The sequence below is a fragment of the Leptidea sinapis genome, chromosome 6, assembly GCF_905404315.1.
Source record: "Leptidea sinapis chromosome 6, ilLepSina1.1, whole genome shotgun sequence".
Taxonomy (NCBI): domain Eukaryota; kingdom Metazoa; phylum Arthropoda; class Insecta; order Lepidoptera; family Pieridae; genus Leptidea; species Leptidea sinapis.
In genome coordinates, this window is record NC_066270.1 from 10,555,519 (window position 1) to 10,569,413 (window position 13,895).

Genomic DNA, 13,895 nt, shown 5'->3' on the forward strand with positions numbered 1-13,895 from the left:
TAGATATTCTGCTGACTACACATTCCGATAGTTACTAGGTCTCCGCCGACGCACCTCTCGGAACGTCCAACCATTGTCTGGTCAGGAGTGCCTATTCAACGGCCACTTCGCACACCATCCGCTTTTGGCACTGCAAGTCAGCAGATTGCGATATGATGCTTAGTGCGGTCTTCAAGGATTTTTCTTCCACGTACTACAAAGCTGTGGAATGAGCTTCCTTGTTCATTGCTTCTGGGATGATACGATATGGGTACCTTCAAAATAAGCGCGTACACCTTCCTTAAAGGCCGGCAACGCTCTTATGATTCCTCTGGTGTTGCAAGAGAATATGGGCGGCGGTGATCACTTAACACCAGGTGACCCGTACACCTGTTTGTTCTCATTTTCCATAAAAAAAAGGCTGAGATCTATATAGCGTACTTAGGCTGTCTTGGCTTAAATTCGGCATAATCTAAGCTGTCAGATAATTAAAAAAAAGCGAAATTAAAACTCAGTTAAGTTTTACGAAAGTAAAGTCTGAACAAAGTCTACTGCTACGCTCTATAGATCTCAACCTTAGTAATTGAATGGTGTTGTATTCAAAACGCTGTCAAAACACACGTAGACAGAGTTTTGCTTCAGACAAATTTGAGCGTAATTGTGAGTCCAGTTGTTTATTCTACGTCAATGTTTAGAAAATAAAACAACGATTCGAAAGTGGAACTTTAAAAATTTGAAAACGATTTGATCCTTCAAAATAATTTATTTCAACGTGTTATCATCGCGCAGACAAGTGAACATTTTGATTTATTAATAAAAATCATATTGGTACATAAGATTAATTACAATTGGTTGATATTTATGTACCTACTACTATAGCGCATATCACAATTTATTATAAATTACATACAATATTCATAATTCATATTGTACACGCAGAACAGGACGAAGCTTCTGTTCTAAACCTTATTAATTCTACTACAGAAAGCATAATTATCTCACTAATGTCTTTTTGTGAACATGATTAATCAGCGTTATATACTTAAAACCTACAAAAAGGAATTTTAATACATTATTTTAAATCTTATTTAGTATTTACACAGTGTATTCTTACAATCACACTTGTATACAACAATAATTTAGGTACTTAAGCTAAGTTCTAATGCCTTTTATATTGTGAAAGTTGCCTAACTACATTGTGAAAAAAATGGTGAAAATAAGTGCGGCCACACAACGATTGCAACCGTTATTTGATTACAATTCAAACCACTAGTCACTACATTGCACCAATCACTATGCTCAAGCCGAACTTATATTTTAAGAATTGCTGTTTTTACCATTCCCAATGTTTATGACCCCTCAGAATTAAAATGCCATAACTAGATATATAGTAGCAATTTTTAGACTCTTGCATGGTTAAGCGGAGTTTTACTGTCCGACTGTGTACTCCGAGTACCTACCTCGTCGTCGGAAAGAACAATTATCAGGAGTTTGGTCTGTAATATGTGTCTGCTTTCTGTGTTGGTATTTTCTTGGATCTCATGATTAAATAAAAAAATCTTGATTGCATTTATTATTTGTATTTATTCTGATTTCATGGTTTTTATGATTTTCACAACATGAAAGAACATCGTTGGATGAGATAGTAATTAGAATTGGAGCGAAAAAGTTCCATTAAAAATCAAATTATCATTTGAAGAAGGCAATAGGACCTGCCACTCCTGCCAGAGTCAAACTTCTAATTGAGTGCATGGCGATGATGCCATTTTGTTTTTGCACATAGAATATATTAATTTTATAGAATACAACCAAATCCTGGTCCACTTGGATGAAACGTCGTCGTTCTAGTGCATAGAACACTTTTACCTGGATCACGTGATTACCAGTAGCGTCAGAGTAGTTTGAGAGTACCTACCCGGACAGTGAAAACCCGCTCAATTGGTTCCATATAAAAAAAAATGAATTTTCAATTTATAACTGCACATAGATGAGTAATGATGTCTAGATATGTACTGATAATTATTAATGCAAAACTTTCAGCGTCAAAAAAATATGAAATAGGTACTTAATAAAGTTGATAAAGTTTTTGATTGCGTGCATTCTGATTAATGGCGTCGTGAGGTTGAAGAATAAACAATATTTAAGGTTTATATCGTAGTTTATCAAAAACAAATTGGTGCCTGCATTTTATAATTTGCATCAATCTATATTGTACAAAACAGAGTTCATTATAATTGATGTATCATTCACAAAACTGTCGAATTTGTATATACAGAAATTATAAATAAGCTACAAAAAAAATACATACTCAGTGCTATATAATATATAAGTAGGTATCTACAGATTAATAAGAATAACATTATATCATATAATATGTACCTATAGGTAAGCTTATAAAGCCAATGATATGTATGTAACCTGTCTTTTAAAAGCTTATAACAGTATCTAACGCTCGCACGAAATAGTGGGCGAGGTTCGAAATTTGCCACCAGCCAGCATTTATAGGTAATAAGGCTTCACAAATCCAATAATTACCTACAAGCAACTTCAATGTTACCAACAGTTATTCTCTTGCACTACATAAAACCGAGTTAACAATAATATTGTTCACAAAGTTTCAACCTAATATCCAGAATCTCCTGTAGGTATGTACATTTATTTGAAAGTCTTCATCATTTTATAGGTATTTAAATGGGTATTATACAGTGCTAAACGATAATCTTTTATGTAGCTTGTTTTTGTTGACATAAAATATTTACTCTAGATAAAAATAATTTTCTCATAAATTTTTCACATTAATCATTAAAGTCAAACTTAACAGAGTATACAGCAGAATTTTGCTGCATATTATACCTACGTATAATGTTATATGTAATAACATCGAATTCGAAACGACAGTCATGTAGTCATTATATTGTGAAACATTTACTGACAAAGCCACCCCACTTTAACATCGAGACGGGTCGCTACAAAATTAGGCAGAGCATACACTCTCCATTATATTGCGCGGGCAATGAGTGTTTGATAAATACATGCAAGATTCACATTTCACGCGCAACATGTTACGTTGCCAACATATTGTGTTGCACAAAATGGCGTCTAGCGGCGCGCGTCGTGCGACCGCACGCGTGTTTTGTATTATGTTCAGCGTTCCGACTTGTCACTAATTTTGATTTGGTTGTGGGCTGAGAAAAGTTATTTATGTAATGTACTGTCATGCATGCAGCATTTTAGTGCCACGTTAATTATTATTGCGAAGTGATAGCTTCAGTTATTAACGTATAATATTTCTTGGGTATTTTGGGGAAATAATTTACTATTAATTATAAGCTTCCATTTAGGGTTTTTATAGAAACATATAGATATGTTAATATATTATGCTCATAGTTTACCTACTAGAAGAATTTAATAAAAGCACAGCCAAATTATGTAGGTACCATTGGACAAAACTATATATAATATGTCGTTTAGTTTTAAATTTTACGCAATATAAAAATCTATGTTACCTACTTTTATATTTAAAAGGATAAAAACTGGTCCGCGAAATTTATAAGCAAAAGGCGTAAAATTATATACATACCTACCTATTATAATGATAGGTATAGGTGCCATGCAACAATTTTTAAATTATTACCTATATGTATATGAATAAAATCATTTTTATTCGACCTATATTGAAAAATACTGTTACACTTTGTTTCTTTGAGTAAACACTAAACATTTAAAAACACTAAGAAGTAACGCAAAAGTTTCAGAGAGACATTGTGAGATTTTTTTACCTATTCGATCGCGTAAATGTTAACTATTTGTATGGCGTCTACGATATAGATATTCCCCTACTTTCACTAGATGGCGCTCTTTCACCGTTTTCGACAGTTTCGTTTTTCGACAGCCAACGTTGTAAATTGCAATGATAAATAAAGTATATTTTGAAGCCACATTTGTATAGGTACTCGTTCCAAGTTTTACACTTTAAATCATGAATATTTTTACCACTAATGTTAAAGGAATAGAAATTTATTGTTTACATAAATAATTCATTTGATACTTTTAACAAGGTACTTATATGAACAGCAATTTTGGTAGAAAGGTGAATATTTACAAACCGAAAACGCTGAGACCTACTATGATTTAGCTAACTAGATAGGTACAATATATATAAACAATCGTAATTGAATATAATTTCGAATATATATCTGTACATATAGTACAATACTGCAACCAAAACAGTTGTCTATAGAGCTAGACAAAAGAAATGAGGCACCAAGAATCAAGATGACGACAATAATCTGGACGGATAATATTAACAGTTGAGATTGGGACGATTTATAAAGCGGTAACAGGATTCTTATGGAAAACAAAAATGCAATTTCGTGTCACACCTCAGATAAATGATAAGTTTTGTAGTTTTTGTATACATATTTAAAAATCATTAGACTTTAAAGTAGTTGGAATATCTACGTAAGTAATCATTTTGGTGCGAAACTTTGAAATAGTGAAAGTACCTAATCGAATAACAGTGGTGGAAATAAATAATGTAGATTTGGAGTCAAATGCAATGTTTGAAACTCCATCTGCTTCATATTAGTAGAATTTTTGTTTTCTCTATTTGTTTGGATTCGAGGAGCAGTTTGGCTTAATACCATAGGGACTCTGATTAAATAAACATAAAATATTTCTTAAAAAATAAATAACAGCTTTTTTAATGAGAAAGAAATCTACTTAGGTACATGAATATTTATTGTAAAGGTAATTTGAAGCTGAATATGAACATACATTTGGATACTTTTGTCTGAGATAGTACTATCCATTGATTAAAAAAAATTGAAAATACCTTGATAAATTGTAAAATAATGCAGTGTACGTATTAAGTATAATATGAAACATAAATATTAACTTACCCAATTTAAATTTTTTATTAACTAAAACATATTTACTAAAGTATTTCCCTATCACTATAAAAATCTTCATGCACTTATGTTTTTCTTTATTATAACAATTTAATGACAAGAACAACATATAAATAAGTATATTTAGTGACTATGTAAGCGTAGATATGCTTACGTATACATTTAAATAATCTTGTAGCAAATAACATGAAATATAAATTATTTTAATATAAAGGATCTATATAGACATAGTCTAAGATTATTCATCCAAAAGTATGCGAACAGCTGCAGCGGTCGTATTATCTGTGGTACTGTCAAAGAATATATTATAATAGTTGTTACTGTGAAGTATTAATGAAAATCTTGTCATTTTTGAAGTTATATTTCTTTTAGGTGCGTTATGAAAAAATGAGGAGAGCGAAATTTTAAGATGCGCGCGCATCACTAACACAAAAGTAAACAGGTAGAAGTTGGTTCCTAAAATTTTCTGACGTTTGCGTTATTCGTTATTTTCTTTTGGTTTCTTCGTCCATTATAAGGACAGGCAAAGGGTTCAAGCACATACAGCCGTATTCATTATTTAATAATTAATTGTTAAAGCCATCTTTGCAAGATTTTTACAAAATTCTTACAAAGTTCTTTCTAAAAACGTAAAATAGCACGAGGAATAAATCATTTTAATGATTTTTACTTCGTTAGGCCAAAGAAATATAACTTCTTGCGTGTATACATAAGTACACACACACTTTTTTTATTTACAAAAATTATCATTCTCCAAATAAAAGTGAATTACAAAATGTCGCGTCGATTATTTTTCAAAATAGTATAAATATGTACCTAGTTTTAATTACCGGTTGTAGGCCGGGCTTCATACATTACCATAGAATACGCCATTATTGCCGTCCCTGATTGGTTAAATAATCTAAGACAGTCGTTTAAATTTATCTATAAATTGTTTAACATAATTATAAGTAAACAAACAATACAACAACGGAACGTTTTATGTATCATAAATCTATAAACACTCATAACTATTTACAATCGATCACAATAAATGGCAAACAAATTCTAATTTAATTAGAAGGCATGTTCATGGCTTTGAATTTACTTACACAATTATTTGAACTCTACTCGATGAACTCTACTTGCGATCAAAAACCGTTTACAACATAGGAGCCATAAAATTTATTCGTTACAACAATTTGAGCTTTGGATGTCTACATCTAAAGATAAATAAAAACCGCACGCATCGGTTGCATTTACACACACAAGTAAAAAATTTAAAGCAATAACTATAACTAGGAATTGTATCACAAGTCACAAATATGTTATTATAAACCGGGTTAAGCCAGTCGAAACCGGGTTTAGCCAGTTAAAACGGGGTTTAGCCAGTTAAAACCGGGTTTCAGTGGTCTGGTAATAATAATAGTATCTAATCTCTCACAAGTCACAAATATTTAAAGTTTCTCTAATGAATTCTGTTTTGAAATAGATTCCTCCGATACAAGAGCGACGTATCAATAATTCATACATTCCCATTGCTTTGACTTGATCCCCTTTTAATTGCATAAACATTAATATTCACAAAACTCTACACCGATCTTACAGTTAACTGAACCTATTTCAAAACGAACAGCTATTGAACTCAACAGCATTTATATTATTCACTTATAAATAATGATTAATTAAACTGTGTATTACTCGATATACAAATAGCGGTGATTAGAAATAGAAAATTATCAATATGCTTATACTGTCCGTGTGCGTCACTGCAGAATGCGATAAGAAAGCATTAAGAGAAGGCTTTGTAGTGAATAAAGAAGAATATTAGAAACACCGCGTATGCTGTGGGGAACGTGATGCGAGCGATGACGTCAATCGTCTTGGCGACGCGGATTGGATGAGGAGGTTCCTTCTTGCGAACCTGGACGAAACATGGCTGAAAAATATTAATTTGCAAGTAAATGATGGCAGCAAATTAAAATATATACAAACTACTTCTGCATATATGATTTGTGTTTTTGTTCGGTGCTTACGATTTATTTTACTTTCTGTTAATAACTCAAAAACTATTATGCTTGGTTGCATTATATTAACTGTTAAGGTTTAAGTTAAATTTATCGTTATCAGTAACGCTGACTTTCACACTAACTGCGGAATGGGTTGCACAATCGTATTCCTTGGCATAGTTAATGTTAAAAAGTAGAAATATCAAGACAATATCGAATATTTATTTGAAATTTTTGACAGGTCGCTATCTAGCTATTCAACATTTACAATACCTTTAACCGACGAAGATTGAACTGTTACGGCCAACAGTTAAAAATATGCCATCATCTAAAAAATGTAAAATGGTTTGTTAAGTGTTTAATGTTTGTTATTGCTAAAGTTAGTTGGTGCAACCCAGCCTTAATTTTTTTTTGGAATTTTGAGATCCTTAAAAGAGAAGGATATTTCCAATAAAAAAGTTTTGAGTCCCGAGAGTCTATCTCTATTATTCTATTATTTATAATTTTAATTCATCGCCGATAATAGGCACTTTTTTTAAAAATTCCTAAAATTACGTTTTTGAGTTATTAACGAAAAACAAGATGCTATTTTACATCTTAAATTATCGTTAATAACAATTGCAACTTTCTAGGTGCTAATATATACTTCCGGTAGATTTTTCTAGAGTTTATTCCGAATCGAATAAGCCATCCCTAAGGATCTAGGACTAGATACAGCACTATTTATTACGGCAACTATTAGATGCTTGTGTGCGTACCATCTTTCAAATTTAGTAACATACGCTTCGTGTTATTTTACATTGAAATTAATAAAATACTTACTGACGATATTTGATCCCAGTGTCTTTCTTATATTTTCTTGTATTAGTATTATTTTTTAAAGTTTTACTTACTTTTGCCGCAACCCGGCATTTTAGTTTTAATTATTAGCAAAGTACTTATCCCTACTAATATTATAAATGTGAATGTAAAAGGTGGTTTGGACAAACAAGTTTGTCACGCTTTCACGCCACCACCACTTTTTACCACTGAACCGATTTTGATGAAATTTATTACAGAGATAGAATAGAACATGGAAAAGCACAGAGGCTCCCTTTTATTTTGAATAAGAGGTTTGGAGGTGTTGAAATAAGGGGTGGAAGTTTTTATGTAAATTCGTCATTATCAAAGATACCACTTTGTATTTAGGTACTTGATACGAAATAAATATTTCTTATGGTATTTTTTGAAGTATTGACCTATGTAGGATTGAAATAAGGAATGAAAGTAAAAAATTAGTACGCTTAGAAATATCTAACAGGAGTACTTTAAGACAATATTACTTTTCACATGGGAACTATATGTGGCGTGCTCATGAATATCTAACAAATTTTGATGGAAAAAATAAAGTGATTTATAAAAATGTATTAAAATAAGCAATTTATACTTAGTTAGCAGCAGTTTGTATGTGTATTCTTTACAAAGAATATAAAAAATAAAATTTGCTGCCCATTTGAATTGTAATTGTTACAATTCCACGCGGACGAAGTCGCGGGTAAAAGCAAGTACGAAATAAATGTAAAGGTTTGTTAAACAATCAATCGAAAAAATGTTATCAATGATCAGGCAGAGAAAGCTTTGTAGTAAATAGAAAGATTTTAAATTTCGAAGATGAATTACCTCCGTGACACCTCCGTTGTTGGTGGTGTGGGTGCAAGTACCCGGTGGTCCAGTACACGTGGTGCACGTCACCAGATCAGCTGCGCCCGTCGAATCACGATTCTTATCACCCTGTACCGTCAGTCAATAATTCATCACTGTTCCAAAAAAGAGATCCAACCAAAAGTAATATTATGAACGCATCTACATGATAAGGGCGTGTTGTACACTATCGAACTGTCAAGTATAAGTTTATTATTAATGACTTTATATACTCAAATATCATAAACCCATTCTGATGATCAAGAACCGCACATTATAACCACCATAAAAATAGACTGTTAAACAATAACATCGATTTCAATAATATTATTTCATTCAAATTTCGAATATCTATTATCTATTCTAATATATGTCGAGGTGACAGTTATTTCGAAATGAAATGTCAATTTACAAACCAATTTGACAATTAATTTTGCACGTATTAATTTAAACGTTGTTGGCAAAGAGGATGTAAATACTAAGTAATAAGAGGCGGGATTGCCTAAGCAAAAATTTAAATTTAGTTTAGAAACGTGCAGTGATGTGACATAAGTTTGAAATAGGAGTAATTACAGTTTGGCGATTGGCGGCGAAGTATAATCCGGCTAAATTTGGAAACGAACAGTTGCTTTTAAAACGTAGTGGATTTCGCTAGGCAGCGCAATAGTTGTAGGGGCCAACCCTAGTTTGTCTTTGCATTAAAAAACTATGAAAGTTGCCAGAATACTTTTCATTACCGGTTAAAACTTAAAATTTATGGTCGTCATAATATGCGGCTTCTGAATGCATCATGGGGCTTATATGGGTAGATAAGTAGTATATATAGGTAACTTTACATAATTAGACATTAAAACAATCGTGTGACGTTATTATTAAGTTTCATAAACCCACCAGGCTAGCGAAACTCTCTAAGTACGTTACGTGCAGTCATTGACAGATTGACAGATGACGGCTATAATCTTGTAAAAAAAGGAGATAGAGAAATCCACTACGTTTTATGTAAATTTTCGCTTCCAAACTTAGTCGGATTATATTTCGTGACCAATCGCGATACGCGCTTATCACGTGGTCATATACATCCTATTTGAAACTCACATTCGTGTTTAATCAAATCAAATCATCTTTATTTGCAATTAATTTAATGCCTTTCATTATGTACAGTCACATAAACTACTATAATATTCTATTTAATTACATAGTTGATCTATAGGTTCTAGAGTAATTCTTCACTTTTTCTTAATACATAAAGATTTATTCTGTAAAGATAATTCAGCTCGTTGGAATTCCAGAATTACCCCTTATACTTAACACGGTGTATGACTCTGTATGAGAATGGTTTAGACAATCGTGCAATAAAATAAAAGAGTGAAAGTATATGAGATGCTACTTACAGGCTGTAGCGATCCGACGAGGCATTAAAACAAAAATATGCGTTAGTTTTGTGATTCAGGTCTAAGATGATGTATATGGTTTGAAGATGGTGTTGATGCTTATCATCACTTACAGCACCGCTTGATCCCGGTTGGGGGGTGTCAGATTTGGCCCATTGGAGAAATGCCATCGCCTCCTATTTAAATATGAACTTTAAGATAGTAATATGCCAAAGCTAGTATAGTTTGAGCTTGCGGAAGCTGCGATTTGTCTTCAAGGCATGAATATGGCTGAGGTTATATTTTAGAAAGTTTAATCTCGACTGAATATTAACTAATACCTATAATTATTAAAAAATAGTTGTCGTAATTAAATCTTCTTACAAACGACGATTATTGTTATATTTCTGGATGGAATTTCTATGCTGTGGTTGCTCATTGTTAATTTATACAACGGCGAATACTTAAGTACAGATATGGTTTTAATGGAAACTCACAAGCGTTACTTAAAACTTTCCAAATACACTATTAACTATCAAACACATTAAGCTATACCTGCATAAGGAACTCTAAAAACTTACAAAAATACTTTTGTTATTTTTATTAGTCAAATCTAATCATGCGTTGTGGGTGTTGTGATTTGGTGACAATAAATCTGTTATATTTTTATACGCACATATCCATTTCATAGAATATGTCTTATACGAATAATTACTTTTAATATGTTTTATGATCCTACATTAATAGTAAGTTTATCTAATTCAAATCTAGACAACTTTTATTACAGGTATAATAGTGTATTATACATATTTTTATTATCTATCTTTGAAGCACGGACTAGAAAAAAAAGAACTCCGTGTCACCTTACTTATCAGTGTAGCACCAAAATAAGCCGATTAGCGTGTAAATACATACCCACACACACTGCTACAGGCCGAAAGGCGGCCATTATGAGAATTGTCATCGGCTGTGACAGATCAGTTTGCGTCTCAATAAAATATTTTAAAAATGCCGTCGTGCGTTGTGAAAAAGTGTAAATACGATACTATGTAAGTATTTGTGGCCATATATGATTATTTAAGGGAGAAAAAATTGTGTAACTAGTATCCCCCGTAACCGCACACACACTAGCATAACGGTGCTTCACTTGCTAATATCACGGCGCGGAGTCCTTCTTTTTTTACTCGTCCGTGCTATGAAGTGGTGTATTATTCATAAGCGTGTCTACTATTTCATTCGTGTTACTATTTAGATGACACTAATTTATATTTTTATATAATTATTTAGGGGCACGGGCTGCAAGTCTATAGGCCTAATGCATATGTATAACATAAAACATTATAAAAATATAACAGACTATAGATCTGAGTGTGCCAATGAGAATGGCGAGTATTCTTACCAAAGGACTGGCTAGTATTATGCCAATTCTGCTGAGTACTGCTGGCAGTCGCTGCAAACACATTATACAGACACATTGTTCACTCGTGGTTGATGAACTAACGATGTGCGGTGAACAAGACTATGTTGTAGTGGCCACAAACAGTTATTCACAGGAGCACACATATTATATTAATGATTCCGTGTACCACATCGATAGCAAACTTTGCAATGTTTTCTTTACGTTGTCGAATAATGTTTGACGTGACAAATGAGCGTAAGCAAGACAATGAACGGAATATAACGAGACATTTGTTTATGGCCACACAAATTGTCTGTGATTGTTTTGTGTAATAACTAATGATCAATATTGTTTTGTGTTTCGATCGAATATTAGTAAATTAGATAACATGCAATTTTATATAAGGACACATGCACGGATAGCGGGAAGAATTGATTGAATTGAAGAATTTTAAATTAAAACACACTTAAGTAGTAAATAGGTACACAGTGCTATGAAACGTGATAAGTTAGTTAAGGTAAAAAAAGAAAACATTGCAAAGATTCAGGATGCAATCAACAATTAATGAAGGTCTTATTTATAACGGCATTTTGATATAATGATAAGTTTACATTTTATTCAATCTAATGTCAAACAATTACTTCAGGGATATAATTTAGTATCGAAAAAGTATGTTAATTTAACGATACTTCATAAAAGGACAAAACAAAAGGAACGCTACTTAAACGCATCAATAATTTTAATACCTGCGGGCAGCAAGTGTTTGACATTAGGTTAGTAATGTTTTATAGCAAGTATTCAATGTCTCAGTAAAAGACAAAAATCAACTTTTTGTAAATATTAATATTAAATAGTAATCACCGGCACGGATATTGAGTCGTCTCATTGAACGAGCGGAAGGCAAAATAAGATCTCTTTGGCGAAGACCGTAAAGAGTATGAACTCGTATGCAGATCTCAACCCGAAAAAAACATCCGTTTATCACACAACAATGAATACATCCGACTAAATATTCGTGCCAACGTCTATAGCCACCCTTATTTAAGAAAAAAATAAAGGTTTTCCTCTCAATAACATCTTACCACAATGTTAATAACCACTTATTGACTACAAATAATATTAATTAATACAGTTCTTAGATTAAAATGAACTGTATGTGGCTGAAAAATATGAGCAAGTAATTTTTTTATATAATATATAATTAATGAGCAAAATATAAGGCCACAAAAACACAGTAAAAGAAGTATTAATCATTAAAGAAGAAAAAAAATACTAGAATTTAAAAAACTTATTTTGTTACGGTTGTAAAAAGCTTTCATGATTATTGTTTAACATATATATAATATTGAACCGAAAATAAATTTTAAATATAATTTTGTTATAATAGTGAACACCAACGCAGGTCTAACAACATAAATGCACACATTTATACATACAGTTTATAAGCAATATTCACCTGTGTGACGGGATTTTCTCCCGGTCTATAGACCACATTATGCAGTGGTCTTTTCCTTCCCACATAATTGACACATACAAACTCCAGCAACGATGCATAGATAAAACACATGCATACCCCGTCCCAAACATTCATGGCAGTCAAATTGGAGACCACCGGAAGTGTGGAGCGAAAACCATTCGACGTTGTGAAGAAATTCAACATTGTTGTTACACCTGGAGATTTATTAATAATTAAACCGTATTCCAAAATCAATTAGATCGACTATGAACCATGCAAAGTGAAAAATAAAAATCTATGGTGGCTTTCTAAGCTTAAAATGTTTGAAAAACGTCATTTGGAAAGTAACGTCCCAAACAGTCGAAAAAAGTATGGTATATTTATGGTCCATGCGAAAATAAGAGATTTTAGCAGAAAGAGCTAGCCTATTTAGATATTTAAAAAGCGTTAAGATGGTGATTTTAAAATTGAACAGCAAATAAATATAATATGCAACCAACCTATCATTACTCTAGCAGGCACTGCATTCCATTCCAGCCAAAAAGTAATAAATGATGAGGTCACCAAAATAATGCCAGGAATGAAAACTGTGGTGAAGTAAAATGATCTGTCCCTCGTGAAGATGAGATCCACTCTGAGACAGCTGTAATTACCTAAAAGTAAATAAGCAATTTCTAATAAAATGAATAAAACAACTTATACGTGAAACATTCCTTTTGTTTCTATCTACGAGATTGCTAAAGACAAAGCGAAGGAAACCTGTGAAGGAGGAGCGTGTGAACGCAGCCGCATCACATCTACATTCTCAGAAGGAAGAAATACGACAGTGACAAGACCGAGAACATTTCTATTGCCAGCCATTTTTACCTATCATGGAACGGGCTGGCACTGCGTTCCATTCCAGCCAAAATGTGATGAAAGATGAAGTCACCAGGATTATGCCAGGGATAAAGACAGTTGTAAAGTAGAATGCTCGATCTCTCGTAAAAATTAAATCCACCTTTAAACAGCTGTAGTTACCTGCGAATTGAATAATTTTCGTAACGTCCTCATTTCGATTAGGTAAATTTCCATTATTTTTTTCTCGATTCAAATATTTTTATTTATTGAATT

General features: G+C 32.4%; 2 protein-coding genes across 6 annotated transcripts in view; both read right to left on the bottom strand.

Moving 5' to 3' along the window:
- Window positions 1-13,895, bottom strand: part of LOC126965076 (ELMO domain-containing protein 2) — a 250,333-nt gene that overhangs the window by 77,843 nt on the left and 158,595 nt on the right. The window lies entirely within an intron of this gene.
- LOC126965007 (glutamate-gated chloride channel) overlaps window positions 723-13,895 on the bottom strand; it is a 109,651-nt gene continuing 96,478 nt past the window's right edge. For 2 of the 5 annotated variants that reach the window (XM_050808408.1, XM_050808410.1), the window contains 4 exons: window positions 13,283-13,435; window positions 12,783-12,997; window positions 8,537-8,647; window positions 723-6,807 (listed from right to left, as the gene is read on the bottom strand). In XM_050808408.1, the coding sequence (XP_050664365.1) occupies window positions 6,661-6,807; window positions 8,537-8,647; window positions 12,783-12,997; window positions 13,283-13,435 (626 nt within the window). In that variant the 3' untranslated portion in view covers window positions 723-6,660. Of the gene's footprint in view, window positions 6,808-8,536; window positions 8,648-10,061; window positions 10,125-11,326; window positions 11,378-12,782; window positions 12,998-13,282; window positions 13,436-13,649; window positions 13,803-13,895 lie in introns of all 5 variants that reach the window. The other 3 variants (XM_050808407.1, XM_050808409.1, XM_050808411.1) reach the window with 3 other exon arrangements.